At 35.0% G+C, this 27562-nt stretch overlaps 2 protein-coding genes across 2 annotated transcripts in view; both read left to right on the top strand.

Annotated features, from left to right (window-relative positions):
• Positions 1-27562, top strand: part of LOC137396947 (arylsulfatase B-like) — a 258649-nt gene that overhangs the window by 183925 nt on the left and 47162 nt on the right. The window lies entirely within an intron of this gene.
• Positions 1011-26652, top strand: LOC137396290 (actin-related protein 8-like). Its single transcript, XM_068082486.1, has 14 exons — positions 1011-1207; positions 1301-1486; positions 4339-4449; positions 4743-4850; positions 8236-8409; positions 11724-11834; positions 15933-16048; positions 17818-17974; positions 18967-19105; positions 21091-21188; positions 21917-22059; positions 23723-23820; positions 24613-24773; positions 26098-26652. The coding sequence occupies exons 1-14, from the start codon at positions 1157-1159 to the stop codon at positions 26239-26241; spliced, it is 1797 nt and encodes a 598-aa protein (XP_067938587.1). The 5' UTR covers positions 1011-1156; the 3' UTR covers positions 26242-26652.

Below are 27562 nucleotides of genomic sequence, written 5' to 3'. Positions count from 1 at the left end.
AATGATACCTATGGATGGGAGGAGCCTCACGAGAGATGCGAGAGGCGCTATCTTAATACGAGGACTAGCCAAGACTGCACGTACGTATGTAATTAACTATCTAGAGAGTTAATTACATACTACAGGTATATACTACAAAACCCTCTCATCATTACGCGAGATTTATTACACTTCCTCATCCATTTTTGTCCTGCCGATGTGTTTTTTGTTTTATACAAATAGCACAATTGACATCACTGGAAATTTTTTTACTTTTTACAAAAACTGATTGATTCTAGAGCTTAGAAGATATCACAAATTCTTAGTCTAAAACCTCAAATTGAAATAGCTTTATAGCGTCAAAGCCATTAGTTGGTTGCGTTCGGTACAAGGTCAACTTGAACACTAACAAACATATTTAGCATTGTACCGGAAGCAGTTACAATACCAATTTTTCTTGTTTTCCAAAAAGTGCATATAACAAGACTACCATCTACTACTTCTTGTGAATCTTGTCCATGGTAATAGCTTCAGTCATCAGATAACAATTCTTTACGAATAATGTTTTGTGCCGCACAAAAATATCTAAAAAAAATTATCTTATTCAAGTAGTTTCTGCTCAATGTTCATTATAATATAGGAAAACTGCGACCCACCATGCGACTGGTTCTGATCGCTGCAGGCCCTATTACATTTAATTCCTGGTCTATCTTGCAAACTCATATACGTAAATTATGGAAACTTTGATATGTTTCTATTATAGTGCTATGTAAAGTAATTGAAATATAAAAACCGATGACAGAATACTTGGTGTTAGACAAGCTGACTATTTTATCGGATTATTTTCATGTTTACGCCTCCTTTTTCAATCATTGCCTCGCTAAAAATTACAACAAACGTAATCACTGAGAATAGCGCTGGCGCAAACTTGTCGTTAAGATTCATAGAGATTTTACTGTTGTCATTGAATTAGTTTTGGAATCACAGGCACTAAACTTACTCGGATGTAGAGTTTTGGGACGTTTTGACGGCTGAAGGCGTAAATCTCGAACTACAGTTGATGATTCCATTAAAGCCGTGTCATATCACAGCTGAAACAAACATGAAATCCTTCGGAGAACGTGGTTAAAGAATAGTAGGAATATAAGCAGTCGGTGCTTTATGTGATCTACCAACCATGAGCGAAGATGAAGAGGAAACACCTCTGGAGCCAGAATTTTCTAAACCGGTAATGTATTTTTGTGTCCCAATCTTTGTCCTTACGACCTTTGTGCCTGCAGTCAATGCTGGCCAGTTCTTTTAACTATTGATTCCGATTTAGGAAGACGTTGACGATGGAATAAAACATGGAGAGACTACCATAGTAATACACCCTGGCTCGTTACATTTAAGGCTAGGCAGGGCTTCAGATCCTTTACCTGCAATGCTCCCTCATTGCATAGCTTGGAGAAGTCGTAACAGCAGCTATTCACGCGTTACTCCATGGATCAAAAGATCTGAAACTGAGGTATATTTTATTCTAGTTTGTTTTACCAAAATATTTTGTAGGGTAAATATATGTCTGTTCTTACTGTTTGACATAATGGCAAGGTGATCTTTCGATGGCATGCTGATCAATTAATGCTATTGTAAATGAGGCTTAACACTACATAGAACGACAGTTGACACTAATTGAAATGAAATTTCACAATGATAACCGCCATAAACTGTTCATACTTTTAGCAGTAAATGTTTGCAGAGTTTCATTTCTTCTATTTTATTTCTGATAATCTTTAAACAAGCTTTTGGTTTTTCTTTGGTAAGTCATCTTCTGTCAGCTACATGTATCTTCTTATTGGGTTTTGTTTGGTTTTTTTCTTCATTATTTTGTTTTTCTCATACTTTTTGGTTGTGGTTTATAGTTACTAAATTGTTAATGGTCATTTTTCATAAATGCCAATTTTTTTTGGCAATATTCAGTATTGCTTTCCCTGAGATTATTTCAAGTAAAAATCATACATCATTGTAAGTTAATGTGTCTTTCCATCATTTGCCATTGCTGACATTTTAACAGCACATGTATTAACATTTCTTCTCCGAGTATTCTGGTATGTTAGATCTCTCCTACATTCATTCTACTGTAGGCTCTTAGACCAAAACATCTCTCCTGTCCTTCCTTTTAAGCGACATTTTTCCTTTTCCCCAATTTATTGCTCATATTTGCTGTCCTATTGATTGCTATTTCATCTTTTTTTATTCTTCTAGTTTTCTGTTATTTTCTTGAAAAAAAATAAGGCTACCTGAACATGTAAATCTCCAATTTTGGTTTTTTGCTAATCATATGCTTTTTTCTCATCAGCGCTTTTATTGCTGATAAACATAACATATCATTTTCGTGATTGTAGTTTTGTTCTGTTAATGTCCTTGTGTACTAGCAGCTGAATGCCTGGCATTGCACGGGTGATAAAAGAATTACCCAATGAGTTTGAGTAAGTTATCTGGTAAGCTAGTAAAATATTTACTATCTATTGTAAGAACATTGGAAGCAGCTTAATAAATGTTACGTTACGCCTAATGATCAAATGTGCTAGTTAATAACCTTAAATGCTTTAAGCACAAGTATGTTAACCGATGTAATAACAAATAGCACAATTAACCCAATGTATTGCAAGTAGCCCGTGTGGCTTAATAGATGAGCTCGCCTCCTGCGGAGCTGGAGGTGCTGATTTCAAACCAGTACGAAGAGCATTTTTCATTGCTAAAACTTTATCACTATAACTGGACACACAGACAAGCGCCGAGATTTATATACATAGATTAAGTAAACTCGCCTGCTTCTTTGTGATGCCATGTATTTTAACCGGCTCAAAATTATAGCGAATCAGATGCTTTTTTGTGACTCAAATTTAATTGAACTAATAGTTTTTTATTCATTGATTTTTTCAAGTTTCGTATTTTTAAGCAATTGATGGTAAAAAGGCACTTTCATAGGCTAGCTTATTTCTCTCCAATCTTATGTTGGAAGCAACTCGTCTCCAGTATTTTCTTTTCTGCTTGTCAATCTTATCCGTCTACATTAAGCATTAATCACCACCATAATCATGTTCTCCACCTTCTCTCTCCATGATAGTCCTTCTAAATTACCTTTTCATTTCAGTTCATGTTGCATGACAGCTATGTGTCAGTTGTGTGTCAACTGTGTGTCAACTGTGTGTCAGCTGCTTGTCAGCTGTGTGTCAACTGTGTATCAGCTGCGTGTCAACTGTGTGTCAACTGTGTGTCAGCTGTGTACCGACTGTGTGCCAACTGTGTGTCAGCTGCGTGTCAGCTGTTTTACATGATTGTGCTTTGATTCACTGGTAGCAAGGTTGGAAAATGTATTGAGAATATAAGTCATTGTATGTTGAACATGCAAGGATTCTGGGCAGAGTTATCTTACTGTGAAGAATGTTGTACTTGAGCTTAGGCATTAGAGGCTTTTGCCAAAAATCGAGGTCTAAAAAAATGCGCTGAGTTGTTTGTCTTGTGAGCTTTGGTCTGCCAGAAGTAATTAATGAATATGTCCCTTTACCTTTTAAGAATGTTTGCAAGAAGATGCATACATAGAAGTATGGTAACAACAGATACAAATGTGCATATTCCATCGGCTCAAAATAGAAGAAGTGGAAAAGCTTTGAAAACCAGAAAGAGAAAATACTAGTCTAGAAGAGTTAATGGAATAATACTTTTTCATTGCTTTTAAAAAAATATTGAAATAAAATAATATGATTACCATAGTATTTACAAATTTTGGTTTGTAGGTTATGAGCTTATGGGCTCTAAGACAGTAGTTAGTTTCATTAATCCGTCATTTTTTGCACCTAATTAGGATCAGCACCCTGCGCGAAAAAATAAATTCCCGAAATAGTTCTAAACTGATAAACTCGTATTTAATAAAGGCACTTTTTTATTAATCGTAGACATTTTCCCTTTTTTCTTAAGTTGATTAAACGATGTTGAGGGTATTTAAGAGACATGATGGAGAGTGTCATAAATGCTTTGCACTTTTACACTTCACTAAACTTAACAGGAAAACAGTGGTGACTGTTACCACACTGATTTGCACTGAGGGATCTCACTAGGCCAAAACATAATAGAGACTTTTCGTGTTGTATGTTTAATTTTTTTTCAACTTCAGATGCATATTTTTGCTCTGTGAAATACTAAAGCTGTGAAAGCAGAACCACAAAGTAGCGAGAGATGTCATATTGAGAATCGACAGGCTAAGGCGCGTGTTCCATTGGAAGCCCTCAGTTTATGTGTTGATTAGTTTATCTCAAAGTTTAACTCTTGAAGATCAATCCATAAGGTCGCGTGTATTATAGCCCAATTTACTTTTAGCATTCAGAGTCTATCCGAATGGTCCTGACCGCTGCCGAGGAAGCTCAGAAACAATTGGGAGATCTGCAGTCTTCTCGTGGTAAATTTAGACAGCCTACTTCTACAGACCAGGTATATCAGCCAGCTAATACAGCCTCTTCTGACATGCTTTTCCAGGTCTTTGAGCTGATAACGTGGACATTTTATGCTGTAAATTGTCTTAGACTTTGGGTTCCTTGTAGTCTTTTGGTTCCTGTTGAAATGGAGAGTACGATGGAGTATAGTTTATAGAAAAGATGGATGTACTTGACCTTTTTTTGAAGGGCTAATTTTTCTGTGTTCACCTATCAGCTGCACTGCATAAAAAAATCCCACATATACATGTAGTTAATTTAATTGTTTAAGTCTTTTATGATGGATTTCAGTTGGCAGATTTGAATGATGAGGTGGAAGCTGAAGAGACTGATGACGTGTCTCAACTAGTCTGGACAGACTTGAGCCTCGAGAAGCCTGACTACATTATAGGAGATGATGTGTGTATGACTTCGCTATATCTATGAAGCATAGATCTAACGATTGTTGTGTGTATTGTTTATATAGGTTTGAGTTATTTACTCGTGCATGTCTACAAAGTTGATCGTGGTTAAAACGCTCAGAATTAAAATACGTGTGAAACGACATCATTGGTTGCTACTGGCGCTATAGTTGATATCGGCTATTGCGGTCAAGTTACAGCGTTAAGTCTCTATTCTGTCGGTCTTTGCGCAACTATAGACATAATAATCACACTTTTGCCTGATCCGAGTGTTTTGATTAGGATCAAGTTTTGTCGATTTTAACTTGAAACATCCTGACAGTCAGATCACCTCAACCACCGAAAACAATTGCGAATAATCGAAAACACAGACACTTTCTAATAAAATATTTTAAAATTTTTTGTATTGGTTCATTATTAAAGCACATCAATTACATAAGTACTTTTATCACATATTTCAGTACTTCATAGTCTTGGCTTTCAAATGAGCTTATATTCAATACGCAAAGAATAATAGAACTATGAAAAACAGGGTGTCAAAAGTATGTCCTGCCATAAAAAAAACACTTGGATGTAGTTCCCACATTGGGATGTCATAATTAGCATTTAGCCTTAGGTCGTCGATCCCTTTCACTGCCATTGAGGCTGCACTTTTCTGTGACAATCGGTGCTAGAGAGCGCTAATAATAAACTAGCATTCTAGATAATCAACAATGCCTGAGGATCGATCTAACGCTCGACTAATACAAACACATGTTCTCGATTATTAGACTTCGGGTGATTATTAGAGTTTGCTTTTTTCATTCTTTCGTTCATTTTAAACATTTACACTAATTATTATCCCATCGTTTTAAATGATGGCATTGTTTGTCCCATACAGAAATGCAGAGAAAATCGAAATATACTGTCGCTGATAAAGGTAATGAAATCACATCGATTAAATTGTGACCTGCAGTTGCGTAGCCCTAGGACTATATGTAAATTGCACTCTCGTGAGATCATGCAGTGCTTGAAATTAATTAGCCTCAGTCGTGCCCCTCAACATCGCAATAAAAAGTGAGGGCTAGTACATAATATCATCGGGAAAACATAGTATGGTGCTTGGAATCTGAGCTATTTATCATAGAAATAATCTGCACATAGAGAGCTAATGACACTAGTTCCTTTGTCAGATGCATTGGTTCTCTGGAGTTGTCCTACTTTCACCTGCCGCTAGCGTCATTTTCATAGTTGTTAAATAAGCGGTAAGAGCACCTAACACCGAATATGAAAATTGTGACGTCATAATTTGCGAGCCTACATATACCATTGAACATTTTCTGGTAGAGCTCTGGGGAAATCCTATAAACACCAACCAATGTCTGTCTCACCATGTCAAACAGTGAAGCTAAAACAGTACTTATGTACAGGGTTGTTACAATTTAAATCAATCGATTTTTATCTGATTTAAATCGCCCAAAAAAATCACGATCTTTTTGATTTTATTGATTTTTTTTTCTATAACGCGGTAGATATGTTTGAAATAAACCTTGCTATGTATCTTGAGCTCACTGAAGGCTCTTTTGCAGACCATTCTAGCAATCTAGCTCATTGTGTGCAGCAATACAGTGGGTAGGGAAGGGTTAGAAGCATATTAAAGTCCATAGCTTATAACGATGAGGTTATAAACAGCATTGCACCTTTCGTTAACTAATGGAAGGGAAGACAAGTCGTTTGGTAGATAATTAAATTTATTTCAATCTTTAATGACCGCACTGATGTGAGTAAAAGACTAAATGTCTAGGCATTTGCATCTTCCCAATGCTTGGTATAAAGCAGCGTGTGGAAAGAAACTGCCTATGGTCTGCGATGTTCGATCAAAGAGTGTTATAGATACGTTGGAGGCACATATCACAAACTGGCCAAAGCTCTTAGCAGTGTGCGAAGAGTATCGAGACAAGATTGACAAGGGGATAACTAAGAAAGTAGGAGACATGTCAATGAAACGGAATGTCGAAGATGTCATAATTCTCCTGAAACCTGTAGCGATAGCCATCGATCAAGCGCAAGCCGAAAACTGCACCATAGTGCGAATGTGGAAAGAATTTTTTCATCATTTGGCTTGGTACATAACAAACTCAGAAATAGGCTTGGAACTGAGAAGCCCGAAAAACTAGTGTTTTTGTTCCAAACTTTAAATTCTTAATACTTGATGCATTTTAGACAAATTGCTATTGAACTAAGGAGTTAGGTCTATGTATTTTGGTCTCTTACTTGGGAATGTCAATGTTAGCATGTAATAATGCTTTCGGTTGTGTGATCTGTTCTCTGTGATTCTTCATCTTCGTTTCTGGGTTTTAATGTCCAACGCATAGATTATGCTGTATTTTTGTCGTGTGTTAACTGTGTAAATGTTTTTTCATTTTCTAATTGTTGTAATAAAACTACATAATACCCTGGCAAATCATAAATTTCAAATTGATAGCAAAAACTTGCAATTTAGAACACAAAACATCTTTTTGAAACAAAAAAAATCGATTTAAATAAAAAAAAGATCAAATAAATCGATAAAAATCGATTTTTTAGGATTTTTAAAAAAAAATCATTGCTTTTTAACAACCCTGCTTATGTAATTGGTGTGCTTTAAGAGCAGCTCTGCCTTCCTTGCTATAAGTATAATACTTTAGAGTCGAGGCTACCCAGTTCAATGCTTAGCAATAATGCAGGCAATGATGTGTTCAGCTCACACCATTGATATCCATTATAGTGAAATCAGTGTGGTTAGTATTCTATTCACACCTTCGATAGCATCTATATTGATAAATTTAGCTTTGTCGTTGTGTCTGTCTGTTAGTCCACGGAAATGCTATGGGATTCCAAATTTGTTGGCTGATTTCTTCTAAACTTCTCATACACTGCTCCATATCTTCCGCCAATTCACTAAAAATATATTATACATTATATTATATAATATTATTATTAATATTATAAATTATATATAATATTTTGTTTCAAAACTCTGTCTGGTTCCTGAGAGCCAGGGTCTTAAACACCCAACTTAAGCCCATCTGAGTGAAAATGAACAAAATCCTTGACATTGATGAGATTTACACTAAAACCAGTTTTGCTCGCTACTTTTACTTAGGTTGCATTTCATTGGATAATTGAATTATCACCGAGTGCAATTTTTCCATTTAGGAAATTTCTCATAGCAGTTCTCTCACCATTATGATAATCTTCGCATTTGAACTGAGATGAACCTGCTTAGAGCTGCCCTAAGCCAAATATTTCTGCTGTCCATAGAACTAGCCACCACATCTGTATGATTGTGAGTAGGTAGTACTATGATTGCAAGGATTTTAATCTTGGCAACTCTATGATTTTAGGCTACTCTATGATTTTAGGCGCTCTACTTGAGTCCTAATAGCGGCTACCATATAATCTGGCCCATAAGCTATGGTGAGTTGAACATAAAGAAAAGTCGGGGTTACACTGTTAATAACATAATGGAAAGCCTACAGGTGTTATGGTCCTCCGCAATACACAAGTATCTAGGAGTGGAGAAGGCTGACCTCGAGGTGAGTTGACACGCAACAAGGTTTATTCATAAAATTATTTTGCTCATAAAATTATTTCCCTTCAAGGTTCGCACAAAAACATCAAATTGTTTGAATCTTGCATAGGATGCTTCTATTTTAGCCGTGACATCATTACAGACTCCGAAGATATGTTTACAAACACTCGTAATGTTAATAAAAGAATAGAGAAAGCATAATATTTTTATGCTTTATTATTTATCTTGAGGTGTTGACTGATGTTCTAAAAAAGGAATCAAGGAGATTGACCAACCAAAAGCTGAGATATAGCCAGCCAAACACAGGTCTACCAAAAAACATAGGTTTTTTGGTAGTCATCAATATATGACGTATGAAATCGACTTGGTTGCCATTGGTCAATTAAGCCAACTAATGCGCTCTCCTATAACAATCACGGCGTTTTAATTGGTTTAATCCCTGGAAGTATAGAACAATCAAATTGGGCCTAACAATCATTGCTCTGAGAATTCCGAACCAGTCCCTCTGACGTGTAGATTAGTTTTAGAATAAAATAATTACACGCATCTATTATTTCGCAACATTCTGCTATCACTTTCTACAAATTATATTAGTTACATCATTTATTCTATACGCAGTTATATTATTATTTTGTATAATATGCATTAGGATTATAATATTAATCATAAAAAATAATCATAGATAAGATAATAGATAAATAGAAAATCAAATCAAAAGTTATCGTTTTCTTTTCTTACAGCAAGAGCGCCACGGTCAAGTTATTCTTTTTAAAATTATGGCTGTAGTGAACTTACAGTCTGTTAATAGTGACGATAATCATGAAAATCAACTAAATGCTGCAGTAGATACACAATAGAAAAATGATGAATGAACAAAAATTCACATTCTCATTTCTTATTCTAAACGACTTGCAATCGCGGATGTCGCATATAGACTATACACGCGCCGTTCGTTGAACAGAGGATCTTCGGAGCATACCCGTGGATATCGAGTTAAAATTTGAAGCACAATAGTCAAAATATGCTCTTCTGTTTTGACAAATCACGGCGAGGGGTTGTGGGCAAATGCCTTTACCACACAATGTTTGCTTGATTTTCCTGAGAAACCAGAGCTAGTCTGTAAATTATTTACTATCGCGAGAAGCTTTTCACATCTCGTAGCCAAAACAATCATTATACGTAACGGCGGTAAGGGTGCACAACTCCGGCACATGAACATTAAGTCGATTTTATACGTCACAGTTTTCGGGATTTTCGAAGGGTTTTCCTCTGATTCTTTATTAGGTACACCTGTGTTTGGCTGGCTATATCTCAGCTTCTAGTGGGTCAATCTCTTTGATTCTTTTTTTTAAATATCAGTCAACACCTCAAGATAACTAATAAAGCATAATAATATTATGCTTTCTCTATTCTTTAAGCATTTCAGATGAAGTCAGTATCACAGACCCCCTACAGACCACATGAAATTGTTTTCTCGAGATGCAACAAATTTAACTGTTCTACTTTTTCAACTGGTTTACTATTTTACCTGTTATTGCAGTGTCAAGAAAATTTGTACTAGATTTCTCATCTAATGTAGTGAAACCTAAAGAGTGAGTGTGACAGCATGAAGATGTCTATGTACATAAATTGATTCTAATGGCATAACGAAGTTGCTATATTGAGTTCAGCTTTGAAAGGTTCCCATACAGTTGTGCTTTTTACGTAAGTTCTAAGTTTCCTGTGGGCCATATCATTAGTGATGGTTTAAACTATGTATTTTTTAACATTTTATATAAAAGATGAAGATTGTATTCTCGTGAGAGCAAGTCCAACCATTTCCTGACTCATGGTGGCTTTTAAAGCCAGCTGGAATTGTAGTATGAAATATATTAGATCAGTAAATAAATTAGCTAAAAAAATTTATCCGAAAAAAAGCTTTGTAGTGCTGGAGCAAGTTGACATATAAAACGACTTCTAAGCGCATACATTTTAGGGTTGGCTATTTCTAGATTTTCTCTAGAGTAAGAATACAAAAAATTGCATATCAAAAGAGGCACTTAATGTACGTTTGTACAGTCAAACATGGATAACTCGAACTTCAAGGGACCGAGCAAAAGTGTTCGAATTATCAGAGCGTTCAAGTTATCAGAGCACTGTCACAAGTCCATATATTTACTTATTTATTAGTAGATACATGTACATATACAAACTATAATATAAATCAAAAGCACAAATGGCTTGTTTCAAATTAAATGCTTCTAATGTAAAGTTTAAAACGTTTTCATGAAAAAGTATAGAGATTTGTCTATCACTTGAGATTGGTTTGTTGTTTGAGGTGATGTTATTGCCAGGACGTTTTTCAGATTGACATTGGCAAAACTTGATCGTTGTTGAAATGCTCAAAAGAAAAGACACTTTTTTCTTTTGGGGTTTTACCCACGATCAATTTTGCCGTTTTTTCTTGAAGTTTATGCAGATTACCTTACTTTACCTGGGATTCGTTAAGAGCAACACTCCGAGGCAGTTCAATTAGAAGTTTTACGAGGTTTTACGGTACATTCTATATCACTCACGCTTTTTTAATAGATACTTATTGAATGTACACACGTATTCTGTGTTTAGGTCAAACGATGAATAGTTTTTTTGTAGCTCCGACAACGCATACGTTTAATTACAAGAATTTTTAAGACGATTTAAACATTCAACATTCCGACGTTGATTCAACACGGAATCAACGTCGGAAACTATTCATCACGGGCTAGCTGGGTTACGCCACGCACTCAAGGATTTTCGCCATGCACATACAAAACAAAAACAACATGCGATTTTTGTTTTGTATGTGCGTGGCGAAAATCCTTGCATGCGTGCCCCGGCTAGCCCGTGCTATTCATCGTATCGCAGTATAAATCAAATTTCACCAAACTTTTAGAAAAGTCGTTGACAAAAATATTTTGCCGATGGTGGTAATAACGACGCTTATGAATTACGAAAAGATGAAGTTTACCTCTATGGCTTTGAATAAAGTGATTTTCTAAAGCGATATCAACCGTTTGGGTAGCCGTTGGGCAAAAAAACAGTTCGAATTAACAGTGTTGAGTTCGAGTTATCTATAGCAATTTATCATTACGTGGGAATGGACCAAAGGAAATGTTCGAATTAACCATGTGTTCGAGCTATCCGTGGACGGGTTATCCATGTTTGACTGTACTCTAATAACCATTTTGACAAAGCTACAGCTTTCTTTCATGCAACTTGTGTAGGTGTAGTCTGTGTTCCATGGCTGTTAAGCCTTTGCGAATTTAATTTGTTACTCACTATTCTCCTAAACTTGAACAGGGCTACAACTGCATTCTACTTATACCTGATATATTCAATCGAGCTCACATCAGATGCATGATGGAGGTTGTACTAGAACGTATGGGATTTTCTTCAGTATTCCCTATGCAGGTGAGGTGACAACTCCCCATTTACAAAGGGTAATTTTCAGTTTGCTGGTAGCTTTCATTCAGCAATTTTTTACCAGGGTAGTTGTTATGTTTTTCGCACAAAACTAAATGTTTATCAGTTTTCTATGCAGTTGGGAAGACAACTCTTACTTCAATATTTCCCATCCACTATCATATGGGAATTAATGTTTTCACCCAATTGTTGAGACAATTTCTTCTCAATAAATTATTCCACTTTAAAGTAAGTGGTGACGATTATTGCAAATGATACAGTAATACTTCAACTTACGAGTGCTCCAACGTACGAGAAACTTAAGATACGAGCCAGCTTTCTAGCAAGTTTTAGCACTAACATACGAGCCATGTTTGAGATACGAGCACTTGAGTGAGTTGCCAAGTATGCCGGAGGTGTTTTATTAGAACAGCATCACTCTGTATTTTTCAACTGCTCAGGTTATACTGTTGTACCGTGTTTTTTTGTGCACGATTTTCTGTGCAGAATTATGTGAATTAAAAGTACTGTGCGTAGACCGAAAGTTTGCCAGTAAAATGAAAGATAATACAAAGAAAAAGCAAATGATAACAGTCGATATTAAACGGAAAAGTATTGAAAAATATGCGAAATGTGTATGCGTGATTCAGATAGCTCGGCAATATGACAGAAATACATTCATAATTATCAAACAGAAGGATTATATTCAGGGCATTTAGTTCGCAAAAGGACTAGCCATAGTTTCTAAACGGTGCAGCGATCTTCACGACCGCTGATGGCATTGGACAAACAATTGGCCGGTGACAGCGTAACTGAAACGATGCAATGTGAAAAGGCCGGCGCTATCTATCCAAACTGTTTAATAGACATTCGGACAAGTTGGCTAGTGATCGTGTGTTAACCATTTGTGACGACACCTGTGTTCGTCCTAATCGCAACATGTTGCAAGGGCGACAAAGGCAAACGTCCTTAGATAGGTTTATCTTAAAACGGCCGGCTAGTCGTGAAAGCGGAAAAAAGGAAAGATTTTTCGCTAACCAGTGAGAAATTTCAAACTATGAACGCCGAAGAAATTTTAATTACGTTTAGTTGAAAATGAAAGTTTGCTTTTAGGTTTGCTTCTAAGTTTGTCTTTTAACACTTTGATAAAATCTAAATTTATCAAAGTCAACTGTTGTAACGAAGGATAACTTATATCTCCCTCCCTGGCAAATGCGAGTGTTAACTGCTATTGTATGTATTTAATTTTACATTTTAATTAATCACATTTCCTTGCATTATTTTTTATTTGTTGCTTTTTGAAAGCATGTAGTACTTAAGGACAATAGCCAACATGTTCTTTCTGTTACAACATCTTGTTTTGAGTGTTTTATTTGCCTTTTTTTAGAGTATGGAAACCAATCAATATATATTTAATTGTTCTATATATAAATAAATTGCACCAACATGCGAGTAAATTGACATACGAGCTCAGTCTCGGAACGCATTAAGCTCGTAAGTTGAAGTATGACTGTACATACATGTGGATTGTGTTGCGCTAACAGTTAATAGCTTCCAAATCAAGGCCTTCAAATAAAAATATGTAACAACAATAGCACATTGTTAAAAGGATTTCAGTTCTCAGTTCCTGACATTGTACAGTCAAACACTGATATATAAAATTAATCCTTTCCAATATTTTTTCAATTGTTGAGATTAATGAATGTTGGAGCAATTTGTAAGAATGCATCCTATAATTCTATCCTCATCCGAGAAAGTTTGACGTTGAATATTTTGAAAGTTTTTCATGCAACTATGGCCTATCAATTTTCACTTATTTGTTGCTTTTCTTTTAATTTTTTCCCTGACAATAATAGTCAGATGACTTCAGAGGTCTTTTAACGACCAAATTTTATTATACATTATGTCAAATTTTACTGATCCAAAGATTTTTATATCAGTTTGCCTATTATTTGTCTAATAAAAAAATGCTTTTTCTGTACTTCTGTTAATCATTTGAGCAGATTAGGCAGATTGCCTTTTAGATATTCCCACGACCAAACACGAGCGAAGCTAGTGTTTGAGAGCTTTATAATAAATGCATATGCGCACACAACTTTCGAAAATTATTCATCAACGCCGTACCCAAACCCTTGTACCGAAATCTCATCAACAAATTTAACCATTTTTGTGTGGAGTCGTTTAAGTATAATAACAATACAAAACACATATAAACCTATTTAAATATGTTACCAAGTCTTTGAAAATTCTTGACAATATCCTAAAACTTACCCATCTGATCGGATAATACATAACTAAACAGATTAATTTGGCCTAAAATTGCTATTAAAACCTTACAAGCCTTTTTAGTCAAAATTAAGACCGGCCAACGAAATGCCGATAAAGCCGTGCGACAGAGAGTAGAACCATTAAGTCGTACCCATTTCACGAGAAAAATGTGCACATTTCACCAGTTTATGGCATTGTCCAGTTGCCGAAGGTTTCTGTAATTAACGTAGAAGTACTGGAAAGTAATCGTTTCTCTTTTTGCCGCTTTTAAAGATAACTGACATTTTGGACACTTATAATGAGTACTTTGGTATTCCAACTGATGTCCAAAGCAGTGAAAGTAAAGGAAATGATGATGATATTTTTCTAACGATTCTTATAAGATTATTACAATATTTAATTATAAGAATAATTATTCGATTTTATAAGATTATTATAAGATTTAATTATAAGAATAATCACTTGAATTTACAAGAACGAAGTATATAGTGACTGATGGTGGGCAATATGTTACTATTATTATTTTTCTAAAGATTTTGTTGATGATACTACGGCTGTGCCCAATATCGCGGTACTGGCAAGCCGTTTTTAATATCTTGCAAAAATATTTAATTATAAAATAATTATTCGGTTTTATAAGATTATTATAAGATTCAATTATAAGAATAATCATTTGAATTTATAAGATCGAAGTATATAGTGACCTATGGTGTGCAATATGTTACTCTTATTATTTTTCTAAAGATTTTGTTGATACTACGGCTGTGCCAAATATCGCTGTACTGCCAAGCCGTTTTTAATATCCGCAAAATTAAGTTATAGGTCTACACTTTCTTATAGATATACAGCTATTTCTATGACAACCAACTAAAATCTGTTTAGATTTTTAAATTCAGCTTAATTTTTTGCATAAAAATACAAAAATCTAGATAAATATCACAACTTCTTGATATTGGTTGCTATGACGTTTTGAAATGTAAACAAAAATGTGCATTGGTTTTCCTTTCTCAAACTTTGACACCAGTTTTCTCAGAACAATATTTTCGCACTAATGGTAAACATGCATTCAGTTTATTGACCATAAAATCTGCTGTAATTAAGCTGGAATCAAAATTTTTTTTTGCAAAATAACAGAATTTTCTCCTTCTGCTAGTGTAGATAACTCTAAATCTCACACGCCCGACTTAACCATGGTTTCTATGATCATGACCCATTTCTTCACTTTGGTTACAGATCGCTGTCAAAACCATTCTACATTCAACACAATGAACTTTTAAACTGTGTATATTACACAGCAGCTTGCCATTTTACTTCTAATATTGCATTTCTCCTATTGCAGGGGAGAGATATAAACATATCATCTTTTCCTTTCATTATTACTGTTTGTTGTACACAATAACACCCAGTACATGACAGCTACCATTGCAGCTACCATTGCAGCTCTCCTATTGCACTGCAGTGCCATTTGACTGCTAATATTGCATTTCTCAACCAGCAGTACCCTTTCTTTTTTCCAATATCACTTGGGTCATAGGCTTTATGACAGGGGAATTTTTAGTGTAGCCATTTTATTTGTTTGTAATTTTTTGGCTTTCTAATTTCTAAGTGAAAACATATTTCATATATTCTTATCACAAGTTGCTCTCTAGTGAATCCTATTGGATAAGTGATTATTCAAAGTGCGCAAATCAAGTCAGAGAGCGTTCTCATTTCATTACGAATTTTTCATGTTTCAATTGAAAAATCATCATAAAATAACTAAAGCTAAACTCACCTCCTTTAGGCCTTTTTAGATGCATAATGGGTAGTGCATCCAATGACAGGTTTCATATCTTACAGGAGTCTGTATGTGCTGGTTTTGGCATGGGGCTGAGTTCTGTTTGTGTAGTAGACATGGGAGACCATAAGACAAGTGTCACTTGTGTTGAGGATGGAATTTCTTTGGAGCCTTCTAGGTAAAAACACCTATTTTCGCTATTACATTCATGTCTTTTCTATTATGACCTGATTACAATTTCAAGTAGATAGTTATTCATTTATACAACTGTAATGGAAAGACAATGTGTTTACCACTGACCTGTGTTGCTGATTGCGTGTAACCATGGCAATTGATTATATTCATTGAACAATTCCTTGGTTTACGAGGAATTTGCTGTCCAATAACGTTGGCAATGGCATATTTTGTAGTTTACATTCATTATAGACACTCAGTTCTATTGAGGTACTTTCCTCTGTGCATGATGTCATTGCTTAGCTAAGGAGAAGCATTCGTAATAAATGCATAGCTCTGTTTGAGTCGCCTTCTGTTTGGTATGACGCTACGTTGTGTTTGACGTTGCGTTGTACATGATGTATTGCTCAACGTACAAGCAATCTCGTTTGCTATGCTATATTACTCGTAGAGTTTAGTTGTAGCATACCTTGTAGGTCATTCATGTTTAGTAAAGTATTATTACCGGTCTCTGATTAACAACAAACAACAGTTTGCCCTACGACCGTGTTTGCAAAATAAGTAAACTGCCATTGTCACACCCCCTAGATGTGCTGCAGTCAGATTTATGGAAAGTTATGCTATAAAATATGCAAACACCATATTAGATATGGCCAAGCTATCTTTTCGCACAAATAGTTAACGTTGGGATTTTTGTTAGTCTTGAGTAATTCCTCCATGAAAGTTTTGTGGGCAATTTGTCAATTTGTGATTAATTTGTCAATTATGCAAGATCAATTTGTCACAAAAGCTTTTGGTACCAGAAATACTTGAAATACAGGTAGTACTCGTTGAAAAAAATCTAATTTTATTTTCAAATGTTTGTAATTCTCAAAGTCTGTCATCGTTTGATCTGTCCAGCCATAGCTATTAAAATGTAGGAAGGAAAGATCCACTTCGTGCTGGATTTGATGTCGGGGAGCCTCCTGTTTACCAGGCGATAACCTAGCCAATTATGCTATGCGAGATGCAATGGATTCATTAGGCAATATGGGTTGTTATCTCGGTTAAAATACGTATAGCCCTCTGCATTGCCCCTCTGCTCTTACTAGTGAGTTCAGCAACACGTATAGTAGCTTACTCAAATTAGTCATTGGCAATGTGCCAGGCTAATTGCAAGTGGTAGGCAGCTATATTACCTGCCACTGTTTATAAGCTGTTGTTAATACCTGTCCAACGCCCGGCATTAGGCTAGTTGTTGGTAAATTTCATATTCAGATGCATTACTGCAAAATCACAGCTAAATTTGTAAAACTGAATAAGAAGATAACTCTCAAAATATGATCTTGGAATACCTACATTTCCATGTTTGTGGCTTTTCAGTATAGCACTTATTGATAACAGAGGGTCTCATTTTCTGTTTTTCATCTAAACCTCTAAAAACACTCAAATCAAATACAAATGATTGTAGCTTACACTCGATGACCTACAGAACATGATTTGTGCACCGAAACCAATAAACAGTAACTAGGAACATAGGAACTCAGTGAAATTCTGTGTTGGTTGATAATAAAGTTAATTAATAATTGTAGAGTTGTCTTATTTATGGCAAAGATGGAAAGCCTTTAAGAACAACTTTTAGCTGGTTGTACTGACTCAAACATTGGCTGCCTCAATGAGAGCATTTAGAGTATTCAAAGTACAAGCCAGGCATATAGAAAAAATTGTTGTTGCTACTGCTGTGTAATTTTAACCCGAGCCGTGTTGTCATACTATAGCTTCTGTTTATTGTAGGATAACATTACGTTATGGGGGTAGAGATATAACCCGCACCTTTTCATGGTTACTCGACCACATAGCATTCCCATACATTGACTGCCAGCCAGATGATAATGTACTAGATGCTCTGCTTCTACAAGAGCTGAAGCATTCCTACTGTCACATGGATACGGTAGGCATGCTTCATAGTTGCCTCCGTTTTCAGAGTTACTCACTTCTGTTTTTTTTTACTAATTCGCTCAGATCCGGAAACACCTAGTTTCAGTCAAGTAAAAGGAACTCGATGACAAGCACATACATGTACATGTATATTTATATAAATACTAGTATGTGCTTAATTGAAATATGGTTAATTAATTTGATTGGTTAATTGGTTATTTGAATTTAATTATTAATTGAAATATTTAGATTGTATTTACTTTGAATATCATGAAATGAATACTTACTTACTCAAAAGTGCAAAGGTAAGGCGACTCCAGATGTGTGTTTTAAAACTTTTACCAACATTAAAAAAAGATGATTGGGTAGTAAAGGTATTTGTTGTCGGTAACATTTTTTTATAATAATGGAGAGTGGTGTATGAAGCTTAAAGGTTGACTTGCAACAAAATTCACATTACAGTTATTTGGTATCAAAAGATTCACCATGTCTTACTCTGTTGTGTTGTAGGTGCAAAATATGTGGAAATGTGATTACAAGCTCTTAAAAGCTCAAAAACGAACAGTTAATCGCAGCCACACGAGACCGCCGTAGTTTGGATTCTCTTTCTAAAACGGCTCAAATATTTACATATTTCTTTCGCTCCAGTTTACATTTCGACCAGTTTTACATTCTTTTTATTATTTCATTAATTTTACTGGTTTTGTTTGTGTCTGCTGTGACTCCGGTCAACCTATGTTATACGAGTTGCCAGCTTCAAGCCTGGAAAACTCACAAGCTAATAAACTCCATCTCTAACCATGTGACTATCTTGAATCTAGAACTAAAAAAAATAATTTTCCTGATATTTGGTGTTTTTTCGTGTTCATTTGGCTTTATTTTTAACTTTTTTTTCAGTTGTACTTTTTTTTAAATTCTTTAGTGTGATGTTCATCTCACGCTTGTTTTTTTAGGTAACAATGGTGACTGTTGTTTTCGTTTGACCGATAAATTTGGTTTTCATAGGATGGAGCTGGCACAGAGGAAATACATTTTCAGGTGCGGCCGCCAGGAAAGAAAATCACCAAATACAGCATGCATGTCGGAGATGAAAGGATAGTCGCCACTCTTGCCGTATTTTGGCCTGAAATGTTCGGACTTAAAGGTTTCTGCAACCCTTTTTTTTGTCTTTTTTCTTTTGTCAAAAATAAGTATTCACTTTGACCTTAGAGTTCAGTAAAAAGCATGTTAGATGATGTTTGTTTGCGAATATTATTTATTGAAGTTTTCATGAGAAAATAGTGTTCTGTTGACCTCATAGTTAAAAATTAAAGCTAATATAATGTGGTATAATATGATAATTGAGAATAAAATTGATAATGGCTACAATAATATGATTTCTATAAGAGGATAATAAGGTCGTTGATTGAGTTGAGTATATATATATATATATATATATGCAAGCTGAGCTGATTGAGTATTTAGATTCCAAGTTAGTAATTAGTGTAGTCATTTTTTAATTTTTTTAACGCGGTTGACACAATACTCTACTATTCTTATGTCAGTTGTGGTTGTAAAGTGACAACCGATGGTTTTTAATGTTGTCTTTAGCTGTGGCTCAGCTGGTAAAGTCGAGGTTCAGCTATTTGTTTGTTTATTTTTTGCAATTTGCATTTTTCTGTTTTATTTTTTTACATTTGCCTTTTAAATTTCGGTTTGATTGTTAAAAATTCAAGTCAGACTTTTGGAAGCTCTCAATTTGTATCCTAAAAACAAACATTTCATCATTTTAAACTTCTTTAGTGGTAGCTTTAAGAAGTATAAATTAGAAAGTCCTTCCGTTAAAAACTGTCAAATTGGTAAACTTAGAATATGATCAAATAGTAGTGGATTTCATTAAAATTATTTGTATGCTTTCGATAAATTTGCGAAACTAAAATAGAGATCAAATGGAAACTGTCTGTGCTTCCTATTATCCAAACACGTCACAACATCTCATCTACTGATGGTTTCAAATTACGAAGTTGTTTCAGCAATCGCTGATAGTAAATTACAAAACTCCGTTGATGAATTATTAAGATGAAATTATTACATCAATAATTCCATTTTTCTCGATGACTATATTGACAAAGTGTCAGTATTAACTATGATAATAATTTATAAAATAATAAGATAAGAATCAATGAAATTTGTTTCATACCAATAAAAGTTGTATAGATGTAGACTATAGATGTCATACATTAATATTAATTTATAATTTAATGTACTGGTAAGTTAAAAATTTGTTATTGGTAGATGCTGAATTATTTTATAATTCATAAATGTTTTCATAAATTTTAATTTATAAATAATTTTATAGATTTTTATTTACAGTATCTCTTAATCTCCAACCTTAGCATCTAATATTGCCTGATCTCATATATCTATATATATATATATATATATAGATATATATATATATCATATCTGATCATATAAAAGTAAGTTTATGAAGTTTAAAAAGGTTAACGAATATAATTAGCAAAAAGCTTGGTAAACTTCATAAACTTTTAACTTTTATATGTATTTAAATCATTTTAAGTTATTCAAAAAGTGTGATCAATTGACTAGCCAGGATTGCTAGCAAAAGCAACGATTATGCATATCCTACGAGTTCTTTCATATCACACAGAGGGTGTAACCCTGGTATAGGTTTTTAGTAAAAGTGCCCAGAGTAGTTGGTCTGAGTTGTATTATGGCCGCCGGGACGCATCATAGGTGATATCTTAATATATAAAATTATATCGCTGCGTATAATATGGAGAATTTTCTGACGTAAAATTCAAGTAAGAGTTGACAATTCCAATTTATCAGTAATGTAAAAGTTGGTTTCATATTTTGCTTGTTTGTTCGTCAACTTTGCGTTATCTGAAGGAGGCTGAAACTGATTTGATTTTTCTTGCAAAGCTCAACTCTTTTACAAATCTTTCTGATTGGTTTTCTATGCGGTTTTCTTTTTAATTTGTTTTCTAAGCGCTCTCACAATGTTTCATGGGAAATATTGAGGATGATTCTTGGTTTCTCTGTGCGAGGTCATGTGTGTATGTAAAACACTTAAGTTTGTGCCTCTTTCTATTAAATTATAATATCCTAATGTTTTATTGTTGCTAGGCAGTAATCTTTTACTGAATGGTGCGTATAAAGACAATGATCCTACAGATGTTTTTGACTCAGATTATATATTACAGACAAGAAGCAAGCAAGAAGAGGTCAGTTTTTATTTTTTATAGTAATTTATGATTTCTACTTTTTAAATACTTGTGTGTGTGTATGTGTGTGTATTTTATTTCATCAATTAGTAGAAATATAATATTAAGCAAAATAAAGATATGGTTATAATATTGATTTGGTTAAACAAAATAACGAAACTTAGTTCCTACTTGTTAAGGTATGATGAGGGCCACATGCGCAGTAGCACTGCAGCTAGTCGAGGCGCCGAGCCCACAGGAATTGGCAAACTTAAACAGCATGTCTGAATTAATCTAGGCTTAGCAAATAGCTTTAACATTAACTCTAAAATTAGTAAATGCAGAGGGTTCGCGTAAGTCTGTTGAAAGACTGTTCCATTGTGATGGTACTCTGTATTCGATTGTTTTTTGACCTGAAGCTGTATAAAATAATGGTAAAGGTAGATGGGTTTCTAAAAATCTGACGTTATAGTGTGAATCTTTTTTGGTTTTGTCATCACTTGAATAAAATTTTGAATAAGCTATCAAGAGAATTTTATACTGGTACAGTTTATCAACGGGCAACACAGACAGCTGAACATGCAGAGACCGAGATAAAGTTATTGGTGGTTTATTAAGTAATATGCGCATTAGACATTCTTGTATAATTTGTGCCTGCTTGTCAAACTCGCATCAGATTCACTAGCAGGTTTTTCAGTGTCATCACTGTTTTGTATGTGTGTTTTTCATGATTCCCTTTGCTGGTTTAGTCAGCTCGGTTGGCTGCGATCAAGAGGAAGGAGCAGGCTGTTTCACAAGATGACCCTCTTGCGGATGACTCCCAGAGAGACATCGATGAGGACATGATGGATACTTTAGCTGATGACATGCCAAGCAATAAGAGTGAACATGGGTATGTACATGTAAATCGTCATTAAGGGCGGAGATCAATTTTAAGATAGCCAGTAAGGGTGAACATAGATAAGAAGACAACAAGGAGATTGGTAGGTAGTAAATCAAACAGAAAATAGATTGGTTGGTAGTAATGCTGCACGATAACACGATATAATTCGATGTGACGATATATTTCAGTGGATGATTTTATATTTGGTCAGTTTTCAAATCGATATGAATATCGAAGCCGATATTTTATCAAAATATTGGTGTATTTTATTTTACAAAACTGGAGTTGTCTGTTCTACTTATTGTAAACAGGGGACAACTCCTGTTTTTTAACCGATATTAACCAATATCCTTTCATATCGTTCATGTTAAAGCCCAACACTATATATCGAAAGAAGACAACTCCAATGTTCGATATTTTTCGATATTCGATATATTTGGAGACCAAATAATCAAATGTACATGCAAAGATATCGTGCAGCACTAGTTGGTAGATAGGCGATAGGGAAAATGGATAAGCAGATATGAATAAGAGAGTTGAGGTGGTTAATATAGAAGGAAATATGGAGGTAAATAATCAAAAGGACAAGTATTAAGTAGTTGGATAGCCAATAACAAGAGCATGTGCACAGCCAATAGAAAGGAGATTGAATGGTGATAAGCACTGTTAAGTAGTAAAGTACAAACTAGTCACGGTAGAATTGACAAAAACTTGAAATGGTGGTTTGCAAATAATTGCAGGGGTAAGTTGCTGAAAAACAATTAAATGAAGTTGTAAGTGAAAGGTTTGTAAGTAGATGGCTAATAAGAGGTCGACAGATGGATTGTCTCTAACTAGAACAGGAATGCTTCAGGGGTGTGTAAGAAAATAAATTAGGAAGTCAACAATAATATCGTACATTGACTGTTAGGTTGCTAACAAACATAGACCTATTAACTATAGTTAGTATAGTTAATAGGTCTATGCTAACAAATGAGAAAATTTGTCAATTATTGGTAGGCGTTAGCTTCATTCCATTGTAGAGTTTAAGGTTTACAGTTAGCGTTAAATACTTCATCCATAATATGACGAAGTATTATATTTTCTTTTAAAATTAATTCTTGGTTTTAAGGCTGGTTTACACTATATCGCCATATCTTGGCGTTGATGCCACAATACTTTGGTGATCATCGATGATAACCATGTTCACACTATCACAAACCCATCCACGTTTGCATCAGGAAATACTCCGTGACGTAGTATTCTTATTCTTTTTTTAATTTTTCGCGAAGAAACTTTTTAATTTTTGTGTGCCTGAATCAAATACTAGTTCTGCGGCAACTATTATTAACGGAAATAAATCACGCTATCAGCAACTGCAAATTACTATCGCCAACATGGTTTACACTGTACAGGCAGTCGTCCATGATTGGCAAAAATTCTGGAAAGTTTAACCGCTGCAAACTTTCCCGACGTATCCGCGTTGCTTCGTCGATGTCATCGGTTTACGGTTCACATAATCAATGATGAATGCCGCAAGAAAAACGCCGGCGATATAGTGTGAACCAGCCTTTACATGATGGATGAATTTATAGTCCACATTGATTTCTAACTGATCCCTGTATGATATCAAAGCTCATTCTAAGTCTTTATATCTGGAGAGAGTTTCATGAAGTTAATGCGCTTGTTATAGTCAACCAAACGCTAAGAAATCTGGAAGAGAGGATAAAATCAAGTCAGACCAGCTGCTTGCTCTTGATCAAGCCATCCTATCAAGTATTGAGCAATGTGGTGAGTGAGCAATTCAGTATGCTCACATGTTAAAATAAATGTTGGCTATATAGGATGACTAGTGATGTACTCTTTTACCTGTTGGTTTCACTAGTAGCACAAGCACGGACATTTGTTTTCAAGGTCGAACCTATATTACACTCTTGATTAAGTAAGGTTTATTTAATAGTGATACATGGAGAAAGAACTTGGCCAGTTACGCTGTAGCTGATAAGACTTCAAGCAATAGCACTTAGCTTATACAGGTTTCAGTTAATTGAGGTAATTTGAGTCAAGTTCAATCAAGTCATTTCAATCAAGTTCATTTGAGTCAAGTTGACTTCATCTAATTGCTCTGTAGCCCTTGAAGGTTTCAATCAAGTACGCTGTAGGCTGTGATGGCTCTCATTAGTAACACTGTACATAGCCTCTAAAGGTCTTGGGTATTTTAAGGGAAGTCGGCTGTAGTTACTAGTCATTTTTGAGTCATCACAACTTTCGTTTGTGATTACTCAAAAATGACACAAAACTCATAAAGGTTTCAACCAAGGTCACCCTAGCTCATCAAGGTCTCTGCTAATAGTGTTTTATGTCAAGGATGTTTCGACCAATCACACTATAGCTTTTAAAGTTTTAACCAATAGCATGTATGATGATGAAGGCGTGTACCAATAGCATGTAGCTCATGAAGAATTCAACCAATAACATGTAACTCATAAAGGCTTCTACCATTAGCGTGTAGCTCGGGGACCTCTACCAATAACATGTATTTCATGAAGGTGTTTACTAATAGACCTGATGTGCTGTTTACAGAGAATGAGGAGATAAAAAGAAAGATGTACAGCAATATTCTATTGGTTGGAGGAGGACTCTTGTTCGAAGGAGTTGAAAGTCTCCTTCAATACAGACTCTGGTTACATCTGCCTCCCCATCTCAAACAGTCTGTCAATATCACTGTTCTCAGCAGAACAAAGGTAAGCTAGTCCAGTCCTGTAGATTGATAACATGACATATCTTTATTCAGTTATAACTTATTCACAGCTTTAAACGTATTTGCATCTGTATCTGGTTCTTGCGATAAAATGTAAAACTGTTTTTTAATTTGTTGCTATTTGGGCTGTAATAAGCATTAGTTGTGTGTTTGGATTCAACTTTGACTACCATCTCGACTTCATAATTTTACAAGAAACACGGTAGCTTTTGTCTTGTTAGGGGATACTATGGTAGATGATAGCTGAGTCGGGTAGGGCCTGTTGACAGTAGATCAGCGCATGCCATACAAAATCATTGGTAAAGGATTTTTAGAAACATTCTAACTTTTTTTTTAAGCGATGATAACCAATTGCTTGCCTTATAACAACCCTGTTCAGTGTATGGTAACGTTGTGTTGGATTTGTATATGCATCATTAATAGAGTAATTGCTGTGTCCTTCATTTATCCTCGAAAACCTTGTGTAGAAGGTAACTCAGGCTTATGATAAGTACTAATCGGTACTTGCTCGGGTATTAAAAACGGCTTATAAACAATGGCAGGTAATCTAGTTGCCTGACATTAGCCTGTCCCATTGCCATTGGCTAATTTGAGTAAGCAAGTATTCGATTGCTCAACTTACTAATTACTAATAAGAGCCGTGAGAGCAAGCTTTAGTGACATTGTGTAATGCAGAGTGCTATGCGCATCTTAGCCTAGATAACGACTCATATTGCCCAATGAATCTATTGCATCTCACATAGCTTAATCGGTTAGGTTATCTATTGCCTGTTGAACGAGAGATTCCGGGATCTAATCTTCTGCGATACAAATTTTTTATTGATAGATACTAATCGTTATAGCTGAACATACGAACGGCAAACTTTGAGATATATATATATATAATATAGATGAGCTTAAGTAAGCAAATGCTTGTTTGCACAATTCAATGAAACATTCTTTGTGATTTTTGTCCCACACCCTTTGAGGGCGGTGATTAGGAATCGAAAAGCATCCTTGTTGACATTCTGTAAATTTGCTATTAATTATTGCCTGCCACCAACCTTACTGGCATTTTCATCATTGTCGTCAATATTAGTCGTCTAATTCTTAGTATTCGACGACTAATATTCTTAGTAATAATAGTATTAGCTAGTAGAGGTACTAGCTAATATTATTATCGTTACTATTGTTTTAGCCATTTCAAAAGTGAATTCACCGCTTTCGTGCATTTATCGATTTCTTGGTTTGCTTTTCCATGTGTGTATAGCTTTTTGTTCAGTGTCATAACTGGATTTGCATTTGGAGATATCATGATTTGTTTGCAGGATATCGACCCACAGTCGATTTGCTGGAAAGGTGGTGCAATTTTAAGCGTTCTCGATATTGTTGGAGACCAGTGGATATCCAAGGAGGAATGGCTTAAATATGGTAGCAAAATTGTTAGGGAAAAAGTCTTGTTTGCCTGGTGATAAGATCTACACTGGAGCGTGTCGAAAGTTTTTAGACAGGCTCAAGACACCTGCTCTGAGATGACACACTTCTCGCATACAATGCCGTAGCAATGTCATATAGTTAGTATAAATTGGTAAATTAGTGGGTCAATTGTGATATAACTGTTGTACATCAATTTTATCCATGCACTATTATAACATATTACAGTTCTATTAATGTGATCATTACATAGAGCTGTTAGGAGATGTTCCGCTGTCAACTGCCTTCATGTACATAATGTGTCTTGTATGATTGTAATGTTTTATGAATGTGTCTTGCAATGAATGTGTCTTGTATGATTGTATTGTTTTATGAATGTGTCTTGCAATGAATGTGTCTTGTATGATTGTATTGTTTTATACCTAATAAACTTGTATAGGTTTGATCCATGTTAGAAGAAATAACACTCTCAAAGTTTTATTTCAAAAAAATGTCTAACCATATGTGCACAATCTCTCCGGTATTTGGTTACTATACCTTAAATGCGGATCGACCATTGCCCTCTGCTGGAAATGCTGAGATGTCTGGGACTGAAGCAGAAAGCCAACACCAGCCTACGATTGGGTCATCAAGTCAGCAAAGGAACTTTGCCCATTATTATTGTTAGTTCCACATGGAGTAACTGGCTGTCTACTCCAGACATAATTAGCCTACTATGTGATTATTGTTCCTTCCTGTTCAATTTTTATTTCAAAATCTTATAAGGAAAGGGGGATGTTGTTTTACTGTTAATTATAAAAAGTCAAATGGTTAGAAAACCAATGCTACCTTGCAATTATAACTCTAACACAAGTGGTACATGCACTACGGCGAACTGACAAGAAAAGGTGAGTGAAAACGGTGACTACTGAAGAATGTCTTGACTTTATATTTAGTTTGGGGCTATCCAGCCATTTTATATAGATTTCTCAAATGTTCCGAAACTATAACATCAGCTTGTAGTTAACAAAATATAAGATTGCCTAAATTTCTGCATGAAATAATATGAATAAATGGTGCAGATTGAATTAGATTGGCTTTATTCTAGCATGGTAAAAAACGAATGATAAATAAATGTATGCATGTGATTGCTTTATGGTATTTACAATAATTGTATTTCAAGGGAGATAATTCTGGACTCGTTAGTTATCACAAATGAACAAAATCTCAAATGCTAAAACAAGCTCTAAGCGGTTGATATATAAAAGCGCGAAAAGATTCTTTCTAGGCATTAGTTTCCGAAACCAACATATGCAGCGTATTCATTCTTCCTGAATTCTTCGTAACTGTAATATATGCAGTATTATTGAATTTTTTGGC

Source organism: Watersipora subatra, chromosome 5, assembly GCF_963576615.1.
Source record: "Watersipora subatra chromosome 5, tzWatSuba1.1, whole genome shotgun sequence".
Taxonomy (NCBI): domain Eukaryota; kingdom Metazoa; phylum Bryozoa; class Gymnolaemata; order Cheilostomatida; family Watersiporidae; genus Watersipora; species Watersipora subatra.
Note: the sequence above shows the minus strand (reverse complement) of the source record. Positions and strands in the feature narration are given on the sequence as shown.

Coding starts and splice junctions, on each gene's coding strand:
- LOC137396290 (XM_068082486.1), top strand. CDS start 1,157: ATGAGCGAAGATGAAGAGGAAACACCTCTGGAGCCAGAATTTTCTAAA. Junction 4,450..4,742: donor AGCCTACTTCTACAGACCAG/GTATATCAGCCA, acceptor GATGGATTTCAG/TTGGCAGATTTGAATGATGA. Junction 4,851..8,235: donor ACTACATTATAGGAGATGAT/GTGTGTATGACT, acceptor CTATGATTTTAG/GCGCTCTACTTGAGTCCTAA.